General features: G+C 42.3%; 1 protein-coding gene across 4 annotated transcripts in view; it reads left to right on the top strand.

Annotated features, from left to right (window-relative positions):
• The window catches only part of LOC119403119 (protein virilizer homolog), a 288697-nt gene that overhangs the window by 151120 nt on the left and 114461 nt on the right, over window positions 1–23116 (top strand). For all 4 annotated transcript variants that reach the window (XM_049418016.1, XM_049418020.1, XM_049418012.1 and 1 more), the window contains 7 exons: window positions 238–447; window positions 3044–3129; window positions 8521–8667; window positions 9016–9111; window positions 17160–17232; window positions 20159–20295; window positions 22483–22591. In XM_049418016.1, the coding sequence (XP_049273973.1) occupies window positions 238–447; window positions 3044–3129; window positions 8521–8667; window positions 9016–9111; window positions 17160–17232; window positions 20159–20295; window positions 22483–22591 (858 nt within the window). The remainder of the gene's footprint in view (window positions 1–237; window positions 448–3043; window positions 3130–8520; window positions 8668–9015; window positions 9112–17159; window positions 17233–20158; window positions 20296–22482; window positions 22592–23116) is intronic.

Genomic DNA, 23116 nt, shown 5'->3' with positions numbered 1-23116 from the left:
AAATTTTATCCTATAAGAAGCAATTAACATCTTTAAATGGTATTTTTACCCTTCACAAGCACCTGCATTTGACTTAAAAAAGTAATTTTACTATGCAGTTATCAGCTCTTTGCTGCGTTTGGTAGAAGTTTTTGCCCTTTACATGTGAATTGTCCTTAATGAGCAATTTACATCTGTGTCGTCGCAAACTGAATGAGCTGCAGTATGGCAGTTGATGTAGTTTTCTGTATATTGCAGAGCTCCCGCAGAGACTTCAAGAATTGGCTGCTTGGATGGAGCTGACTCTGAAGCTGCCCTCGTATAACCATGAATCGGTTGGCTACCTCATGGGCTGTGTGAAGGCAGCAGCTGACTCGGCTGCATCTCTGCCACCAATGCTGATTACTGCACTGCGTATACTCCAACACCTGGGCCTGCCACCTCAAGATTTTCGTTCAGGGGACTCTGGTGCGTGTTGCTGTAGCTGTTAGGCTTGTGGTGTCTATTTTGTTTGGAAATCTTAAAATGAAAAACCAGAAGCTGTGCATATAGAGATGTGCTTGCAAGGGGTGTTACCAAGATACTATAGTATCTGAGTGACACCCCTTGAATGATTACAGGACACAGGGCTTGCCCACACTGTGTAGTGTACGATGGATGCACTACACAATGTGTGATGTGCAGTGTTTGTCAACTCACTCAAACAAAGGTCTAAAATCATATCGCCAGTGAAAGTGGATTTATTTACCCAAAAATACACCTCAGCACAATGGTCACGGTTTACATGCCATGACTCCTAAGTCCTGGCCACACTAATAGAAAAACGTTTGCAGCTACCACGGCACTGCACCTACACCACTGGCACAAGTTATCTCGCCTTCCCACAAGTTATCTATCCCATAAGTTATCTCGCCTTAAAAATTTTGTGTCAGTACTCCTTTAAGGTAAAAACATGGGAATGAAACAGTAAAATATTAGCCAGTTTTACTGCTTTCATCACCATCATCCTCATGACATCGATGGAAAAATGCCACTATGTGTTCCAGAATGTGCTACGTAGGAGAGAAAGAATGGTGCCAACAAGGTTTACAATAAGATAAAAGTTATGGGATGCATTTGTCGCTGAAGTTTGCTGCACGTTTCTCATCTTGACACTGTGGCTCTTCACAATAAATAGGGTAAAAAATTGGGCTTCTAGAGGTGCGACTGCATCGCAGATTGCAGAAGCTTTGTTGACTTGACACAGTGGCACTATCTTAGTGCCATAGTAAATCCTAGAGGTTGGAGCTTTAGATAAATTTGGCACTATATTACTCGATGCAAAAATAAAAGCAAGAGAAAGTTGGGTTCATGTTTAAACATTTTTGTAGCGCGCATGAAAGATGGGGACACATAGAAAGAAGGTACAAAAAAGAAGGTATTTCTGTGTGTCCCTGTCTTTTGTGCATGCTACAAAAATTTCTAAACATGAATTCATACCAACTCGCCCAGCTGTCAGTTTTACAGAAAGTTGTGCACTCAAACCTTGATATAACGAACACGGATATAACGAATTATCGGTTATAACGAAGTAAGTGAAGAATAGTCTTGTCATAGATACAGTGCTACAAATAAACGTTTATAACGAATTTTCGGATATAACGAAGTTATTCTCATGGCAGATGTCACTTTGTTATAATGAGGTTTGAGTGTACATTGTGCACATTATTCAGGTTAAAAAAAAAACCTTCATTTTACAGTATTCATCCCCTTTATGCCAAATATTTATTGACTCCTAGAATGCTTTATAATCTTGCTTTCAGTGCTAGAGGCTCATGCAAAGGCATTTGCTAAGAATGCAGAAATAGCAACCAGATAATAAAAAATGTGTTTATAAACAACTAATCATTTATTTTGTAAATGGCAAAGTGGATTAGGGGAAAGTAAAACAAAAGATCCAGTGTAAGAAAAAAATTAAGGAATAAGAAGTTTGCAGATATTTTACTTCTGCAATACACCTTGTAACTTGAATCTAATGATATTGCCACATGCGCTCCTTTATTTCTATGTTTTATGTTACCGCCCCCTACACTTTATGAAACCGTTAAGCGCACGAAGACTGGAACAAGAAGACGACACACAGAGCGCTTGTTATTTCTGCCTTGTGCAAGCCACGCCAAAATGTCTGGGAACATTCCAGATTATTTTAGGATCATCTGTTAAGTTTGAGAGTGGAAACGTGAACAGCTGAGTCTATTCTGGAACTAACGCGGCCACCAGCGATAAGGCTGGAATGTTCAATGTCGCATGTATAAATGCCAACGTGCCTTACGGCAGGGCAGTTTATCAACGGCCGACGCTCTATTCGCCGCTATCAGTGCACAGTGTGTATTGCTTGTAGTTTGACTTTCCGTTCCCCGGCCACAAGTTCGGCCAAATAAAGAGTTTCATTTTGGACACGCCGACTGCTGCCTTCGTCAATGTCACGACCCCGTGACAATATTCATGAAAACAGGACAATTGATGGCATTGTCTTGCTATTGTGTAATGGGAGAAACAGCATGGAAATTTCCTCGCATAGGAAATATGGCAGAAGGGCACCATGTGATATGTAGGATGTAAGCTCCAAGAAACCAATGAAACCTGAGAAAGGAATATAGGCATCAGAAGCCTATATTCCTTTTATGTGTGGATGTGTTAAATAATTGTTGTAAAAATATTGAGGAAGTGACAGAAGGAGCAGATGTAGCACTTATTCATTTATTGCCTTGTTCAACCTGTTGAATATTTGTGTGGCTTATAGAGGCCTGTATTTTTTTGCAAAAAGAATGCCACACCTAGCAAGAGGGCGTACGGCCATAGGTGTGACACGCTGAGAGCTTTACACCCAGCAGTGCTGGATGTGGTAGGTTGTAGTACTGAATGCATCCTGACACTAAGGGCAACCTTGATTTCCAACTTCCCCTCTTTTTATTGTTGTATTGTAACTAGCTACCCAAGCTACCTCAGACTTATGACTTTTATCAAACCTTTGTGTAGTACGTGCACTCGCTGAACTTTCATAATATGCTATCATTCATTACAGATGATGAGGAAGAATTGAAATACAAATATGTCATCATGCAGATCTTTGCCAACAATGGACTTTCCAGTTTTCTGACTATATTACAGGTAAATGTGCTATGCTTGGGCTTTTACTAAAGGCGTGCAAATACTCAAATAGTATACAAATATCAAAACTGTATAAAAAGATCAGTAGGAATATTGAATAGGTTGCAACTTATCACGGGCAGTGGCTCTTTACTTTAAGTGTACCAAATTTGGAAGTAAGACTATGCCTGGGATTGAAGAGGATATTGACAATATCAAGGGATGTTCGACAGACAGATACCTCTTGTTATTTACTCTACATGAAGAAGAGCTACTTAGAATGCTATATTGGGGAAGATTAGAATACTAGGCTTGTGCGAATATTCAAACACTTTGAATATTCAAACGAATATTACAGTATTCAAATTCGCTTTGATTTGAATTTAAATTATTGGAAATTTTGAAGTATTCGATATGAACTAATAGGTGCATATTGGTGCACATGCAAACCCCCGTAAAGATGGTTTCACTGCTGTAGAGGAGTGCTATACCATGAATACACCTTTCCAGGGAAAATCCGCACTGTCACGAAGCCCCACTTCAAGGTTAAATGAACATATTGCTCTCACATCAATTCATCATTTTTAAGTGTAAAAGCTTGTTATACCGGCTTATATGCTCTAAGTACAGTACATTTTAAAACATTACATATTTTACAGGTTATCACTTGCATTCTACAGAAAGTCAAATCCTGCTACTATTCAAAGTTGCTTCCACTTCTTTTGACCCAAAAAGAATGACGTTTTGCATACGACTTGTTTAAATTTTAAAAAGATATTGTGCAGGTTAGTTGGGTCATGACAAATATGCTAATTTTTCTTTATACAGTAGAACCCCGCTGATACGTTTTTGAAGGAACCGTAGGAAATAAACGTAAGAGACGGGAAACATAAGAGCCGAAAAACAAGAAAAACGGCAAAATATTTAGTGGCACAGAATTTTATTTCAATTCTTACGAGCAGCACGAAAATTGGCGCGCTCAGCCGCGATCTAGTCGATGGATAGAAACGCGGAGCTTAGGACGGCCTTATCCACAGAAATGTAATCAACGTATGTGATTTTTTTAACACCAACAGCTGTAGGCATGAAAGAACTAAGCACATGCAATCACGACCGGCGCGGCGAGTCCGACCGCGAACCGCACGCACGACCACGCGAGCTCCAACCAGCTTGAACTCCTCCCGTTCTCCGACAAATAACGATGATGATGAGTCTACGCCAACGCGATGGCAGAAGTGAATGCCAATCTCGAAGGCCTTGCTTTCGCAAGCAATTACGTCATAGACGCCATGTTTGTGCAATGCAAATCTCAGAGGCTATGCTTTTGGCAATAGTAAATGCCAATCTCGAAGGCCTTGCTTTCGCGAGCGATTACGCCATAGACGCCATCTTTGCAATTTGAATCTCGAAGGCCATGCTTTTGTTTGCATCAATTGAAAGATTCTGTTGCTTGCGCCTCTCATGCGGCTAATATTACGGTCAAACGAGGCCAAGCTGCGTGAAAATGCACCATGGCCGCTCTCTTTGGTAGTCACTCGGTCGGCTCCGGGCGCACTTCGCGACGTATCATACGGGAACGGTCCGACAGTTACGACGTAACAGCGGGGTTCCCAATACATTGTATCCTATGGGAGCTATGCCGGGACCGGCGGAAAACGACCTAACAGGCGGGAAAACGCAGCAGTGAGGAACGTAACAGCGGGGTTCTACTGTAATATGTGATATATACTATTCGAATTCAATTCGAAATTATTCGACCAAATCACTATTCGCTTCGAACCTATTATTTACTATTCGCACAAGCCTATAGAATACCTTTCAGGCAGTGTTGCAGATAACATAAATGATTAAGGACCTTGAGCTACCACGGCAACATTACAGCTGCCCTGCCACATTTTTTTGGCTGCATTCTGTAGCACAGGAGTTTGTGTAGTATAGAATACTGAGATGAAGGCAAAAATAATTGCAGATATTGATGCACAGGAACTGAAATGTATCAGCCTTTAAAGTTCAAAACCCTAGCAGACAGTGAGAGAAAATGTCCCTGTTTGCATTTCACCGCATATCACCTCATTTTGCATTTGGGAGCAACCAGTGATGTCACTGGTTGCTTCCAATCACTGTACGCCTTTTATAGATACAGTTAAACCTGCCTATAATGAATGTCCATACAACGAATTCCTCGATATTACGAAGTTTTTCTATTCCCTGCCGTTACTCCATAGAAGAACATCTATTTGCAACCTCTATGTAACAAAGTGGCAGCGGGAGACGCCCTTGATATAACGAATTTTTCGCCGCCGACAAGCTAGTGATTTTGCCCTGAACTTTGTCATTTTGGCACGAGCAGGAGCTGCATGCATCTTCTGCGGTTGCCCCGCTGTCGACAAAGCGCGAAGTGGCGTCGTCATGCATGGCGCGCTTGAAGGCCCGGTGACTGCGAGGCAAGAGCGAGCGCTCATTTGTGCGTGCAGGTGTGCGCGAGGCGGGCAGGCGGGCCTGCACCCCTTGAGCCCCGTTCTTGCCCCCAGCGCTTGTCTCGTCTTTTTCCTGTCCGCCGTGTCTTATTTTCGCGCTGTTAACCTTAAGTTGCCCCCTTGGGCGCATGCGTGGCCATGCCCTTCCCCACCTCTCTTCAAACCTCATCCAGCCACTCACGTACGCTCACGGGTGCCGCCACGTTGGCTTTCTTTAAAAAAAAAAATGGCTTTTGCATTGGCAGTGCCACTCTTTGGCTGTTGCAGAAGTATCTGAACTGCACTTCGTTAACATGACACCAGGGGACGCCACTAAAAAGAAAAAAAATCCTTGCTCTGTGTCATTACGCTTCGAGTTCACGCCGCATAGGGAGAGTGTTTATCCGAATATTCCGTGTTATCCGTGCCACTCGCTCTTCGTTTTCGGCACTGGGCGTGTGTGCGTGGTTTCACTGTGCGTGCATGGAGCAGCCCCTGATGTCGTGCAGCTTCGCAATTTTTTATTTTTTTTAAATTATTATTAGTTCTTTTTTCGGAATACTGCACTGTCACTACCGAGGAGATGTCAAATTAGGCACTGGTGGAAACTGTCGAATACAACGGTGGATCTTCGGAGGTCGACTCGTCGTGCACTTTGCCGTCTTGCGCCGTGCCGTGGATTCGCCAGACCGTGACGTCCGTGATTAGCTCGCCGAGCCAATCCCGGTGGCCACGGCTAGACAATGATGGATTAGCGTTGTATTGATGCCCTACGAACATCCAGTATTACTATTCCTTACGAACAAGCATTAGAGCAAAATAACGCAGTTTTTTGCCACGAAATAAATGTTTTAGGTGAGCTCTGCTTTAAGTTCCCCTTTTGTTTAATTTGTGTGTTTCTTTTCCGAATTTTGGTGCTGAAACTGCATATAATGAAAACCTGTTTATAACAATTTTTTTACAGGAATTTGTCTGTTTCGTTATATCCAGGTTTAACTGTATATGCTGGCAGTCTTGCGTCATGGTGGCCTTTGTAAACTTGCACAGCACACCAAGTGGTGTGTTGCAAATGTTTTCAATAAATGATATTTAAAAACATAAATCCTTTTGCATCCGACAAGGTATAAAGAACATTTTCATATTTTTCAGCACACAGTAGCATAGCTGGGACCATACGAATGTTACGTGTGACCTGGCACATCAAGCTAGTCAGAATGCACAGCCATTAGCCTCACTGTCGCATGAGCGTCACTTCTGATGCCAAAAATCCCCATTGTGTGTCACTGGAGTCTGAGCAGATGATTTCTCCATTCAAATAAAATGATAAATATCTTGTTTTCGGCATTTCTACTTGCACTGTGATATTGCTGCATTCCACAGTACGAAAACAAGCAATGAAAAATGACGTTTTAATTTGTATTGCAGGGCCCTTTTAAGGTAGCTCTAAAAATTTGTATGTAGAAAACTAATATTCAATTGTATGATGATGGAACAAGATTTGAAGCTTGGTTGTCAGTCTATTGAAGCAGAAGAGGAGTGTATAGCAGACCGAAAAGAAATCTGCGAACAAATAAGAATCAGTCTGAGGGCACATAGCAGGCGCTTGCAAGTAATGAACACCAGCATGCCAGTGCTCTCGAGAAGTATCTGACCACTGTGTTCTGCTTATACAGTTGACTACTGTAAATTTGGCCCTGTTGGGACCAGCGAAATTGGCATACTTAGGCATTATGCACACAGCTGACAAACATCACATCATTGTCGTGTAAATAAAACCTACAGCAGGCACAGTAAAACAGTGTACAAATTGACAAAGTTTGTGGCAGTGTTGACAGCAGCACGCTTTTGTACATTGTTGAATGACTGATCTTGTGTTTTTCTAAAGCTATAAAAATATAATATACAGTTAAAGCTGAAAGTTGGCTAGTTGGTTTTGACTTGGAAACATATTACTAGCGAAAATAAAACAGGGACAAAGAAAGATGCACACAGGACGATCGATAGTATACATTTTGTATTAAATTGGTTAGATAACTTTTTGTTAGCGTAATCTCTCCATTAACTAACAGTAAATCATGGAATAGTTAATTACCAGCTGAATATCTGAATAATTGTAATGCAACAATAAACGTACTGCTCTGTTTTCAATGGGCCATATGTGAAACTATTATGGTTATACAGTTAAACATAGATACAACGAAATTGATAAAATGGGCAATTTAATTCATTATATCAAAATTTTGTTAAATTGACATTCGACTTTTTATGCAAACTGTAGTTGCGAGAGGTGCTGTTACAATATTTGTGAATATTTGTCTTAAGCTACAAATGTTTTCATTGTATTCCTAGAAAGGCGGAGCTTTGGACTTGAAACAATCCTGGACTTCATGAACTGCAGATTTGTAGGAATGAAAAATTCTCCATGGAACAAACAGATTATGCGATACCATCCTTGTGGTATTTATAATGGTGTGATTATATATTGGAGATTGAATCAATAAATAATAGCAGATTGTTTTCTGAGAAATAACATTGTTCAAAGGCATTCGTAGAGTCAGGAAATGGTGGATGTTAAAAGTAAAGCAAGGAACAAACCAGCATAAAACTAAAAATTTGTGCACACTCTCTGCTTAATGGAGTCACTGGCTGAACAGATATGTGTTCACCTAATGTTTCAGAAATAGTAAGGGAGCATTTAAACTTGACACTATACTTGCTGCACCTACACGGATGGGGTTATGCTTGCTATATTAACTCGTGTGTTTTAGGGACAGAATGCTAAAGGAAGACATTCTGGTTGACTTTTCAGTACCCTCATGTGTTTGTATTTTGTGTTCTCTAATTTCACGTTCCTTTTATGTCTGTCTGTTATTGTAACACTTACTCAACTGGGTTATATCAAAGGAAGAGTGCCATTACACTGACATTCTCTTCATAACCCTTGCAACATTTCCAGAAAATTTCTGAGGAGTTCTTGAAGCCTTGGCATGGTTCGGCCTCTTTGGTTGGACAGCAAGGAGCTCTTGTAGTGGCTGTGCTGAAGCCTGTAGTGAACCTGTTGCAGTTCATGCTTGGCTACCTTATTTCTTGCAGAGGAACAGAGGTAAGTGGTTGATCTCTTCCCTCAGCATGGCATGATAAGACCTCTGCTAATGGGTTACGTTAACATTGTTTAAATGAATGGTTACTGAAATATTAGTAGAAAGTAGTTCATCTGGTAAAAAAAAGCTTTTAATGATATCATTAAGCTTCCTACTGAAGAATATGAATATTTTTTTCTTGTCTTTCTGTTAACTCAAGGATGCAGGGGTACTCCAGAAAACAGTGTGACGCAATGTTGCAGTTTCATTTCCTTTTGCTTGCTCAGTATAGCAACACAGGAATTCATGCCATTTAAGAAAAACTGTTGCTATATGACTGCATGAATGTTTTCATTCTTTTTGTTTGTCAGTTTAAGGATACCACTGCAGTTCCTGTGCTGCTGCATACATACATGCTACTTGGAATGGTCCCTCCCTCATCGCCTTCACATTCACTTGCTCAGAAGGTATGACATTTTGCCATAGCTGCTGTCTTTATTTCAAGAGTGGGATGGCTGCACCAATTGTGACAAAGTGCTACATTCGTGACCGAGCTGCTTGAAAGCTGTCAGTTGCCTCATGTTGTTCCTACATTGGTCCTAAGTACTCTTCTTTATAAAGTGTCACTTCATCAATAACAAGGGAGGCACACTAGATATACTGAAACAAGACAGAATAGAACATGGATTTTACACAGTCAAAGCTTGTGTTGCAGATCACTAGCCACTCAATGTAAAGGCCTCTTGTTAGTGCACTGATGCTGCAAAACAAGGTAGGGGAAAAAAAAAGGTGGAGAAGCTCTTAGTGGTTATCCCTTCACTGTTTGAGTAAGGTTAAAACTGCGCGAAAAAAATGAGGACAGGAGAAAGAAATGAACAAGACACCATGGGCACACTTTGTTCTTCCCCCTGTCCTAATATTTTTGCACAGTTTTAATCTTGCTCAAAATGTGACCCAACTAGCCCGCAAGGACATCATATTTCTTAACCCAAACCAAACTATAGTCGGATACAACTTTAGAAGGCAGTGGCATTTCCTCCTCTAAGGCGGATGAACACAAGCCTGCACCAATGGGTGCGCACTCGGGACTGACGTCATGAGCGGGACGGCCGGGGGCTCTCCCTTCGGAGAACATTGGCGCGTGCATGAGCGGGACTATTTCTTTAGTCGTGGAGGCGATCGGATGCCGCGCTTCGGTTGTCTGGGCGGGGACTCTCTTGCCTTCTAAAGTTGTATCCGACTATAGTTAGCAAATGTTATAGGCAACCTTGTCATTGACTTAAGCCTTCTGCAAATTGCTGGAGAGCCTTCATGCTTGATAGATCTAACTGTGTCCTCAAAAAGAGTGAAGGAGGCCTGTATCTTGGTGTCAGTTAAGACATTCTTCAGGCCTTACAGCCTTTACCTAACAAGGTGATTAGCAGCCACCCATGAGGTAGGAGGAATGCACCTGGCATCATGGTGGCTGTTGACCTCTAAAGACATTCATTATAGCCGCCCATAAGGTCATCTTGCAGACTATCAGGTAGATAACTTCAAGAGAGTGAATATCCAACATTCAACTATACGGAATTTGAATTTGAAACTTGGATGAGTACGAGCAACTTGACCCACTTTTTAGAACACCATAGCTGTGCCCCGAGGGGCCATCCTTTTGCTTACCTTTTTTAACTTGATAGGTTTGGGCTCCTAGCTCAGGCAAATTCCAGCTCCCAAAAGTGCAATAAACGTACAGTCAAACCTCAATATACTGAACACAGATAAAATGAATGATCGTTTAGAACAAAGTAAATGAAGAATTGTCTTGCCACAGATGCAGTGTTACGAATAAATGTTTATAAGGAATTTTTGGATATAACGACTCCACTTTCATGTCAGATGCGACTTCATTATTATGAGCCTTGAGTGTATGCGTACGACACTAGAAATAGACTGAGCAGAGGCGTTTCACACAGTAGAAGTTATGGCAGAGATCTTCTGTTGCTGGCAGACATTTATGTAAGAAATAACTGTAGGACTTCATGGTGCTTAATTAAATATCACTGAACAGCTCATCTTGATGCTTGAGGCATTGCATAGTAACTGCAGATAAAAAAAAATTTGGCCAGCTGCTATGGTGTTTTGTAAGTGCACAGCAGTAAGTATCAAAAGTGTCAGTAGAATTTAGAATTAAGTTGAAACAGCTGGTGCCTTTTAATATATAAGGGCACCTGCTATAGCGTATAGAAATAATTTTTGCTTTATATTGTGATGACATCCTTGTTGAGTGATGGAATGTGTTTATTTGATATTCTAAAAAGTGTTACTGAGTTCCAAAAATAGTTCTCGTACGTGAGCTTGTTACTTGTCACACGGAATAACGCCCTTTTTATGTAATACCTTTAGTTCTTGAAGAAGAAAATACCATGAACAAGCTTCTATTATGAAATGAAAAGTGGGCATATTTCTTCCTGTTTTTTTCTTTACAGATAGTTCAGCTGGATGTTTTCCTGACATTTTTAATCCTCCTTTCATTAAAAAAGGGCATAAGACATGTATATTAAACAGGCTCCTTCACTTGACTGTTTACCAAAGCAGGCCATTCTGCACATGTAGGACCTAGTAGCAGTTCTCTGGCAGTTTAAACACAGACGGTGCCTTCGACTTGTCTTGTCTCATATTCTCAAGGCTGATATGTTGTTGTACTTTTTAAAGAGCTGTGCATTGTGTTAAAGTGTCGCATTATGTAGTGACAATTTTTCATTGTGCACACGAAGGGGTAAAATTATTGTTATTTGACATTTAATTAACAATTGTTCTCAGCACAAAATTAAACCGGGCATAGATAGCAGGCACGTGCACAATTGGTCAACGACAAGTGATATTTCGTAGTTGGCACTGGGCTGTCTAAAGTGAAGACCATACCAGTCAAAACCTGTTCCAATTATTTCAAGATGAACTTGAAGCCTTGAAGTTTCCTGTTCAGGAAACGTGGCTACTGCAGCCTTTGTGCTGTCTATTGCTTCAACATAAACTTTGCAATGAGAGCACAGCACATACAAAGCTATGAGCCATCTGTTGATCCCCTCTATTGATAAGTGCATGGCCACAGGCGACCACACCCTGTAGGGGAGAGTACGCATTGCTTCCCGGAGGCATGCAGCCCCCGGGACTAAATTGGCCACCAACCTGATTTAACGAAGTTTCTCCTGAAATAACTGAGTGAAAAAGCGGCAATTTGCTTCTAATTTTAAATGAGACGGGTTTTTCTCTACGCATGCATAATAAAGAAAAGACTGCATAATAATGTCGGCATAATAAAGAAAAGAAAAGAACGCTAGGGCAAGGAGGCGCCGCACGTCGGTTCCTGGTAAGGTCCCTGTATTTTTAAAGGTAGCAACAGCTACACGCACGCCCTTTCGAGGGGTCCAAGGAGCAGTGATAGCAGACAACGCGCCGCTCGCTCCCGTGCCTACTGCGAGCGCCTGAAACCGAACTCGCTGCTCGCTTGAACCTTTAAATTATTAACATTTGTGGCCCAAGATGCTCATCAATTATCAAAGTACAGGGACAATAACTTTAACGAGTACAGAGCACAATAAACGTTGAAATAAAACGCGTGCGTTTCCGAATCAGGTTCCGAGCGGGTTCCCCACAGCAGCTGTCATGCAGGGCATTTTTTTTCTTTGCATATTTTGATATTCAGCGTAACTTGAAGTACAGGTGGTATTTGGGTGAGCTAAAAGTGCTTGTTTTCTAGTTCGAATAAAATAGGCAGGTGGTGAGCTTACCGCAACTTTCGGAAACTTCATCGGGCACCTAGCGCTCTTGTAGTGCGTAGCGCAAAATATGTGCTATTATTGGTTTGACTGTGTTTGTCAGCGTTCGGAAGTCTTCCCACGGTTACACGGTATTTTTAACTAAGCTTATTTTGTTTGTACTCTAAGAGGTTTACTTAGGAGAAGGGGGGATATACCACAAGTGCAGTTGCACTGCATTTGAGGAATATCAGCAACTTGAGTACCTTTCAAGATCTAGGAAATATAGCGTGCCCACTAGTGTCTCGCCCATTTTAATGTTTAACTGTTTTTAATGACGTGCATTTATCCAAAGTCGTCCCCCTTTTACTGCCCCCGCTGCCTCCGTGTCCCGCAGATATAAAGGCATGTTGCAATATTACCCAATGCAATTTCAAATAAATTTGGGGTATGTATACACCTACAGGCCCTAAAACCAGACTACAACCAGAAAAGCTGAGCGAGGTGGCTTTTTGTAGAGATGCAAGAGAATAAAAGAGCACTTATTGAAAAACTGGGATTTATTGCATGAATTCATAACAAACTTTTTCTCTGGGAGTTTTGTTTTAAGCACTAATCCCCCTTATTCGCTTGCAGGGTGGCTTCCGTTCCTTCTACCTTGGCAAATTAGCAAAAACGCTTGGTGTAGCATATATGGTTTCAGTTTTTTCCTCCCAGTGTCTTGCAGTATTATTTATTCGAACTTGTCAAAAGCATTGTGGTCCTCTAGGGAAAACATCACGCGGAATGCTTCAACGAAGAAGCTTTAATCGATATCGCACACAGCAGGGCGGCAAAACACGGCTAGGTGTGGCAAAAAAACTAATCCCAAATGGTCATTTCCCTGTGAGCCTGTAGTGTTGAAGCCACCCCGGTGAGAAAAACAAAGGCAGCTGTATTGAGTTCCGAGCTATTTAATGTTAGACATATGGGGTGTGACTCTGCACTGACTACTACGCACAAATCTACGGCCTAAAGAATGCCGAAACAATAATAGCATTGCTGAGATAATGCTCATGCATATGCACGAACAAAAGCACGCCGGCCAGGCGAAGGGCTGCTTGAAGTTATAAATATTACAAAATCACTTACTTGCATAGCCGGGTGTTTTCTGTGGGCACAAATTTCTTGCAGCTGATTTTGTTGGGCCATACCTTCCTTCAGCATATATTTTTGTCACTGCGAGGAACGAAAAAGAACAAAAGGAAAGGAAAGCTTTTTTTCGTCCTCCGCGTGGTGAGGCAACCGAAGGCATAGAGACCTGACATACTAGCACGTCACGCTCCAAACATTAGAGAGTTTTAGCTAGATACGGAAATACAGTATGCAAATACGCTACCGTATGACGGTACCGCTCCTCCTTTCCAGGTCGTCGACCTTTTGCCGGTGAAGGCACCACAACACCACAAAAGCTTTTTCAAAAATTACTTCGGGGTTGTCACGCCTCATTGTTGCCCATCAGCCTACGCATTGTTAACGGGACGCCTGTCGTTTGGGGTACATGTTGTCACTGGAACGGGGAGCGGCAAACACACAACAAGCGGGAAAGGAGGAACACTACCATACTGCCTTAACGTACAGCTCAGACCACTTATAACTAGGGGTGTGCGAATATTCGAAATTTCGAATATTTTTCGAATAGTGTTTGCTATTCGATTCGATTCGCACTGAAATTTTACTATTCGAACTATTCGAACTTCCCAAAGACAAATGCAGTCAACGTCCAGTTGAAAGTGACCCCTTCAAATTTTCAATATGCTTCACCTCATTACATTCTCGTATTGCGGCAAAGCTGCCTTTCAAGCTCCGTTACGGTCGAACTTAGCCAAGAAACAAAGTCCGGTTGGAAATGGTCCCTAGATTTTCAATATGCTTCACCTCCTCACACCCCCGTATTGCGGCAAAACTGCCTTTCAAGCTCCGTTACGGTCGAACTTAGGCAAGAGACAGTCAACGTCTGATTGGAAGTGGTCCCTAGATTTTCAATATGCTTCACCTCCTCACACCCCCGTATTGCGACAAAGCTGCCTTTCAAGGTCCGTTACGGTCGAACATAGCCAAGAGACAGTCAACGTCCGTTTGGAAGTGGTCCCTAGATTTTCAATATGTTTCACCTCATCACACCCCCGTATTGCTGCAAAGCTGCCTTTCAAGCTCCGCTACGGTCGCAAATGTATTAACTCAAGAAAACGCTGGTTCCAATATGGAGATGAAAGATGTGGCAGAGTTGGGGCTCAATTAATGCTGTTTTGGACCTGAAATTTGGGCAGGAAGTCCGAAAAATCGGACGCCAAAGCTTTTTAGCATCCAAAATTTCAGATGTTCTTATATATCAATGTCTACGAGGCAGATTTGGAACTCCGGACTTGAAGGGAGCACACCCTTGTCCGCCACATCAGTTGGCCTCCCACAGCAGTTGAAAGAGGAGGAGAGGCTGAGGAAATGGCATCTCTGCCTATCACATGTAAAGTGTTGTCGGCAACACTTTTGTTGCACCAAATCATGTACATAAATACAATTCGGCCTCTACATTGCCTCACTCTTGATAAGAAAGACAACTATGAAATATGACCCCGCCAGCGCTTCATCAACCTAGCGAAAAGAAACACTTTCATGTTGCGATCTCACAAGAACATACTTAGGGATTCTCTGCAACTTTTTCTGTAATTTCACTTCGAATTATTCGAAAAATGTTTGAGAAATATTCGAAAATTATTCGAAATTATTCGATTCGATTCGCACTCAATCTTTATTATTCGAATTCGCTTCGCACCCAAAATTTTGCTATTCGCACAGCTCTACTTATAACGTAACCGCTTACAGTGTAGTACCGGCTATAATGCGGTTTTTTCTGGCTCCCGTTTACCCTCCCATAGAACTCCATGTATACGCGTACCGCTTATTGTGCAGTCCCCCGAGATGAAAGACCGGTTATGATGCGGCTGCCGGAACGTTCTCAAAGATGCAAGGGAGCGAGCGTGCATCTCAGCGGAGATGCGCCGGTGGGGGAGAGAGCGGCGACGGCGTTACAAAGGAGGAGGGGACGCGGAACGAATGAACAAGGAGTGGGGGGAGAAAAAAAAAGGGATGGCTTTGGGGAGCAGCAGCCCGGCGCGGGTGCGTAGTGTGAGGAGGGGGAGCGGTTGCGCGGCCAACGGAGAAGCCTTTGCCCCCTTCGGCCACTTGACATGCGCACTCCGCTACGTATGGGCGCCCGCGTCCGCATCAAGAGCGCGTTACCTCTGTTTGTCTCCGTCGGGAAAATAGTTGCTTCGTCGTAGAGCGCAGATATCGCACGTGCAACCTCGATTCCCCCGCAAGTAACAATGCTTTGAGACGCGATTGAGCTTTCGGCTTTGCCACCAACAGGCGGATTTACAAGCTTGAAAGACTTTTTCGGGATAGTTCCCGCGGCTGTTCTCCCGATCGCGAACCGAAACTTCGTTTCACGCGTGATGCCCTCGGTTTAGCTTGCGAGTGCGATCTCTTTTACGCCCGATCTCCGTGTTGTCCAGGGCAAGCTTCTCGCGACAGCATGCCAAGTTGCAACGCGCACGCTAGGCCTAACAAGCGCTAGCTGCCATGTCGGCGGCTGCGGACTGCAGAAGTTGCGGTTTGGTGCCGAGTCAATGAAACATTTTGCAGTTGTTGCATTTAGAATGGGTGACTTACACCTTTAACGAAAACGCGATCGTGCATGTGAAACATTCGAGTGGTGGTTCGTGGTCGCCACCGTTTTCGACATCGCGCACGCGCAATGTGTTACCGTGGCGACTTCCCGTGACGGTGCATTTCTCCGTGTTCGTTATGTCGGCACCGCACGTCCGCGGACGCTATCCGTTAACATTTTCAAATGTAAGCATATGCAAACTTACGTCCCAGTCGCATGCCGCGATAGTCGGAATCGCGCGCCTGCCTGTAGGTCATGTTTTGCACCCGTGCAACCTTTCAAAAATGTTGTTTTGGTTATAGTGCAGTACCGCTTATAGTGCGGATATTCGCGACTCCGGCGACTTACGTTATAAGCGGTCTATGCTGTATTTGCATACCATATTTCCGTAACTTGCTAAAACTCTATTAAATTCAAACGCAGAATTCCTGCATCCACTCAACTTCAGGTACATAAACGCTTCTAGTTTGCAACAACAATGCAACAGAGGCACGTGGAATACTCTCTATTTGCTAAAATCGCCCAATTCCACGCTTGAAGACAGAGTGACCCATACCTATCGCCGGCACAGCGCTGCCGCCGCTGGAGCCTTTGCGTGGGGTGCAAAGGCGAATCACGTGTCGCCAACCGGCCTATCGCAGGGCGCGGTGGCTGGATCAACACACACACGTGCACACACACACACACACACAGACACCACGTGGAACATCATGGCGACGCCAACGGAAAAAGCTCGCCGAGAGTGTTGATATAATTGCGATCACAATAAAATTTCTTTTATTTCATTGTAATATCAGCAGAAGGTGCTAATGCACTCTTTGTGCACTCTTGATTTTGCACTAACAGCATGTTTCACAAATTTGGCAAACAGTTAGCAGGTTAACAGCGTTAGTTCATTTTGTGTTGTTTGTTTTCAGCATAGTCGTGAATGATTTTTGCATGTGACATGTACACAACAACATGACGGTATTGCATTAAAAGTGTGTTTCTGATTGCTACTTGGAAGAAGTTGACAGTCATAGTAACTTGCATGTCATGTGATGGTATGTTTTCTTCTTTTTCGTCATAGATTTCTGTGGAAGTCATTGAAGTATTGCTGACATATACGCAACCTCAGCTCAGTCATACAGAAACAGAGGAAGGCAAGTCTACCGACACATTTTTAAATTGTCCTTTAATAGAAACATATAATTTTAAAAATCAAGATTGTTAGCCTAAGCACAGTTATTTTACAAGGCATTACAAGTTTTTTAGGGTGATATTTTTACTTTGAAAAATTGTTACTAATAGACCTCATAGTGTTTGCACAGTGAAATGCCAATCTCACGATGTTGTACTTCCATAAAAAATTGACTTGAAATCGTGAAATTTGGTAATTCAATGTTTGTGTACTTCATAGGCTTGTGCTAATATTCGAGCACTTTGAATATTCGAACGAATAATAGAGTATTCGAATTCGCTTTGATTCGAATTTAAATTATTGAAAATTACGAAGTATTTGAAATGAACGAATAGGTGTATATTAGTCCGCTTATAACCCCTCTGTAAAGGTAGTTTCACTGCAGTGGAGGGGTGCGATACCGTGAATACACCTTTCCAGGAAAAATCCGCACTGCCGCGAAGCCCCACATCAAGGTTAAATGAACATATTACCCTCACATCGATTCATAATTTTTTAAGTTTAAAAACTTGTTATACCGGCTTATATGCTCCAAGTATAGTAAATTTTAAAACACAACATATTTTGCAGGTTATTATTTGCATTCTACCGAAAGCCAAGCCCTGCTACTATTCAAAGTTGCTTCCACTTCCTTTGAACCAAAAAGAACGACATTTGCACATGCCTTGTTACAATTAAAAAAAAAAACGGTTTGCAGGTTGGTTGGGTCATGACAAATATGCTCATTTTTCTTTATAATATGTCGTATATACTATTAAAATTCGATTCGAAATTATTCGACCAAAATCACTATTCGCTTCGAACCTAAAATTTACTATTCGCACAAGCCTAGTATTTCAGCACTAATGTTTGTTTTACGTGTTCCTTGAGCTGTCCTAAAGATAATACTAGATAATAACAAAATACCAGCATGCATGGTTTAAGGGGCTCTAACGTGAAACATTAAATCAGTTTAGGCTGCTGAATTATTCCTTGAGATTAATATTGCCATTAGCTTTATCATCGTAGGTTCATTATTAGAATAGAAACTGCAGGTCAAAGTTTCATTCTTGAATTTTGCACCAACAGCTAAGCACCCGAGTGTCAGAGTGACATCCCGGATTTGAAATTATTATTACTTTGCATTTCTGCCACAATGGCTGAGTAGGATTTCCTGAACCTTGCCATGTTAAGTCTCTGGCTCTATACCTCTGTCACATGGGAAGCTTTAACTGTGGTTGTGCTTAACCGTGGTTTGCAGGATTAACCGCAGTTAACGCGAACGTGGGTGCCATTGCTACACTGGCTCAGTTAGCTCAGTTGAGCAAGCCGACGAAATCACGTGCTGGTCATGTGGTCAGCAAGAAGTTCGGGCACACCCTCGGCAAGTTTCATGGTGCAATACAGCACTTAATTCTAAACCTCCGCTAACCTCCACGACAGTGTATTGAATTGTTCCACCTTCGACTACATATTCAGTGTTTGCAGCTCTGTGAGGCGGCTAGACACGAACAAAAAGCACAAGCAAAAAGCACTCCCCCTTGTGGCGATAATACTGTACCCTCTTGCAGCCCTGCCGTGGACGGAATAATCTTTGTTGTTGGCCTTTCCATGGCGAGCCTCGTTTGCAATGAGTTTTACTTGGCTATTGTTCGCAAACTGGAGATGCGTTTTGGGAAAATCCTCTGCGAAGCTGCCGATTAACTTGCGCCGGTTCACGTCTGGTGCACTCGCAGCTCCGCCATCTTGTCAGCTTCAGTTTGTTAGGGTAGACCGTGCTTGCCTAGCTCAGTTTGTGATAACCATTGTTAGTAGACTTAACTGCGGTTATGTCTGTCGTGTAGCTACCTCTAACCGCGGATAACCGTAATCTTAGTTAGAATAACCGCGGTTAAGGCTGTCCGTGTGACAGGGGTATTATAACACAATGAACAGTTAAACCTTGATATAAGGAAGTCAGTAAAATTAGCAATTTTCTTCTTTACATCAAAACTTCATTTGTATTGAAATGTGACATTTTATGAAAAATGTAGTTGCTAATGGATTCGTTTTTTTTTACATGGGGAGTGCTGCAAAAATGTTAGAGTAACAGGGCAGCTTGAAAAAAAAAAAGAAAAACAATAAAAATGACTACAGTAATGAAACAGTATTGTTGAACCTAAGATCCGGTGACCACAGCTTGATGTCGTGCCAAGAAAGTTGCCTTCACAATGGTCGTACGTCAGGCATAAAGCCGAATGAGATGCAGTTTCAACACACTGTGGAAGGGAAGCTAGAGTAATATGGAAGCGTACTAGCTATCATTACTATTCTGCTGAAGTGGCTTGCAATCAAAACCTCAGGTGTTGCCCAAAGTGGTGCAGTGCCAGTGTTATGATGGCAAGTCGCAGTGACGGAATGGGTAGGATAGCTTAGCTTACACTTATTGTCACAGTGCATTGGGTCTGCATCTCTTTTGGTGGTGCACATGCCATACGACCTCTGTAAAGTGGACATGTCAGTGTGGCATCAAGCCGTAAATGTGGTCACGGCTCATAGGTTCAACAAAATCGCTTTTTATTTCTTTATAATTTCTTATTGCACCTTTTGTGTAAAAAAGTGCCTGCTGGTGACTGTACCTTGCTTAAAAGGCCGAATTTCAATACAACGGAGTATTGATATTAATATAGTAGCATAAATTGCCGATTTTACCTACTTTGTTATATCGATGTTTAACCAAATCAAAGCGCTTGTCCGAAAAGCTCTCTTTTCGTGCATTCGTGTTTATTCCCGCGCTGTTGAAATTTCCTTTACGATGAACTACCAACTCGCTCAAACTCTCATGTTAATCGGTTAAATCAAAGCTAACTGTATATGCTGTTTATTCTTAGCTATGCTTTATTTTAAGTCATGTCATCCTTAATGCACAGCACTGAACAAGAGTCTGTGGACCCAGATGATCTCGGAGGTGCTCAAATTCACCATGCGGGGGCCTTGTACCTTTCTAACGGGCCTCACCGTCTTTTCTGAACTGCTTCCCCTGCCATTGCCTTTGCATGTCAGAGAGGTGAGAAATGAACTTTTGGCATTGCTGAAAACTTTTTTACTTTGTTAATAACAAAGTTTATTGTAAGGTGAGCTGGTGTAAATTACATTTTTTTATGTCTATGGTTTTCTTCCATTTTCCTTTGCAATATGAGCATTTTTTTTTCACCCATGTGTAGTATATGGACGAAGCCTGAAAAAAGCAGACTTTCTTCTAAAAAGAAAATTTATTTATCGTATTTTTTTGCATAATGATTACACTTTTCTAAAATAATTGACCCAGACTTGGGAAGCAGTCACTGTGTGGTAAAATTTTCGGGAGAAGGATTTAGAAGTACTGAGAAGTCAAACAAGTGGCAGGATATTGGGGGGGTGATGAAAGCTGGTCTCACGAAATTAACAATATATGCGGATTGGCTGTTACTACGACACTTTGTGCATGTGCACCAACGCTACCGGCAGGGTACTCACCTGTGTAGGCCTGCTTTGAAAACTTCGCTGATCTGCTCTTCCTTGGTTGGATAACTTCTTGATCGTAAACAGCAGCGGATCAATACTTGTTTTAAATAGTTTGAAACTGGAATTGCATATGGAGAGCAAAGTGCAATCTCTGATAAGAGTACCATGTCTGATCATATGGTGATAGAGTGGAAGCGCTTATCACAAGGCTTAGAGCCAGTGATCACAGCGGACCAAAAAAGTCACACACGTTGTGCAGTTGCATATTGCATCATCAATTCAGCGACAGCATAGCAAAACCCTGTGTTGTCTAGACGTGTGCTACGTGTGGCAAGGCATTTATGACGTACAATTTATTCGCTGAGTGGCTGGAGTAGTTCGACAGTGACATGCAGAAGCAAGGCAGATGTATGCTCCTCGTGCTCGACAGCTGTTTCGTGCGCCACATCCAGTCATCTCCAACAACAGTGACTCTACTATTCCATCTGCCTAATATCGCTTTGAAGGTACAGCCTCTCGATTTAGGCTAAATATGCGCCTCTAACGCACTTTATTCGTGGTGCGTGATGGAGCAACTTGTTCATTGCTGTTGACTGTCCAACCACCAACTTTTCACTTTGAGCGCCACTGTTGAGGCCATTGAGATAGTGTGGGCTACCTGGGCAGAGGCGATGGCTTCTTATGTGTGGTTGTTTCTGCAAGGGTGGTTTTGTTTATGTACATGATGGCTTGCCCGACGCCTCCAAAGAAGACCAGTGGTGGCAACTTATGGCAGCATCTTGTTGACTCCAACATGGGGTGCCATGACGTTGGCTGGGACAATAGCGTTGGTGCTGATGACAGTGATAACATTGCAGAACCATGCATGAGCGAGAGCATTGTATGTGAAGCAAGGGCTGGGAGTTACGCAGAAGAATCAGATGATGATGAAACCTTGGAGCCAATACTCATATTGTCCCTAGAGCAGTGGGATATATATAGAGGGCTTAGGCAACATGTCCTTGCCTAGGGCCTCGTGGGTAGCGAACTTGGGCTTTAAGTAAGCTAGAGACTGCCCTCATTGGCTCTGCACTGCAAAAATGGACAAGCATCGCAGTCTTTATTCCCTAAAAAATGTTCATGTGTTTTCACTAACAACTCGCTTTCTCTCTCTTTTATTTTCTGCTTTCCATTTGCTATAAACTGTGGGATCTGATGAATGAATGTCGTGGGAAGCTCAGGTTTGTTATAAGTAGGCTTGACTATGTTCTTGTGATGTGTTGACTGATATGGTGAGTTTCTGTGCATAAAAGGCAGGTTGAGTGCAAATGAAATACATTTCTTGGTCGGCTCTTGTATGTTTCCTCTGTCTTTGTCTCAGTCACGCTGCATGTAACCCAATGGAAGGATCTTGACGGAGGAAACTTCTTAATTGTTCATAGGCACTAATTTGCATATGTTAAGACTGGTGATGCTATTTGGTATTTTTATGATTAATTGACGTATGATAATATGCATGAAGCACTTTTTATGGGAGCTTACTGTAGTAGTTGCTGTATTGTCAAAATTGTGAGTTTTCTAACTGCATGTGCAGCTTAACTGTGTTGCACAGTGCATTTTTTCAGTTTTTCAGTGTTTGTGCTTTACACCGAGGACACTACCAAAGCATTTTTTAACCACTATCGTTACCCTCTGTTCCTTGTTCTGAAACTCCTGTGTGTGCCATTAACAGCTTATGTTTTTCATTCTTTTCTTTGCTATACCTGTACAGCCTCTTCGTGCTGAGGATATTGCAAAGGTGGTCAACAGTCGCAAGCTCTGGAGTGCTCATTTGCACTCTTTGAGCAGTGAAATACAGGAGATCTTTGGAACTCTTAGCTGTAAGTTTTATAACTTCTTTTTGTTTTTATTTTCTTTCAGGGGTCAAAGTTGCTTGCAGAGCAACTGTTTGAGAGACATCCAATATATGTATTAAGCCAGCTGTTCTTGTGCGTTTTTTTGGAGTATATTCGAAAAATTAACCATTAATGGTCAGAATATTTTGTTTTCAAAAGAGTGAAGACACCAAAATCTTTCACGATAATTTCATTATGTGGAAGGCCGTTTGTTGGGCACCCCGATAACGACCAGCAAGTGCGTGATAGCTTCCCAACTAATTTAATGTTAGACGACTTACATGGTGCATTTCATGACGTCAAAAACTCCTGCCAAGTGGTGGAAAACTTTCGAGTGGCAATAGGAATAAGTATCGCTTGATGGCAACATGACATGAAGCAGTATAGACCGCTTATAACGTAAGTCGCCGGAGTCGCGAATATCCGCACTATAAGCGGTACCGCACTATAACCAAAACAACCTTCTTCAAAGGCTGCACTTGCGCAAAACGTGTTGAGCATGTAGCCTCG

The sequence above is a fragment of the Rhipicephalus sanguineus genome, chromosome 1, assembly GCF_013339695.2.
Source record: "Rhipicephalus sanguineus isolate Rsan-2018 chromosome 1, BIME_Rsan_1.4, whole genome shotgun sequence".
Lineage (NCBI taxonomy): Eukaryota > Metazoa > Arthropoda > Arachnida > Ixodida > Ixodidae > Rhipicephalus > Rhipicephalus sanguineus.
The sequence above is the reverse complement of the archived record's forward strand: the minus strand, read 5'-3'. Positions and strand labels throughout refer to the sequence as shown.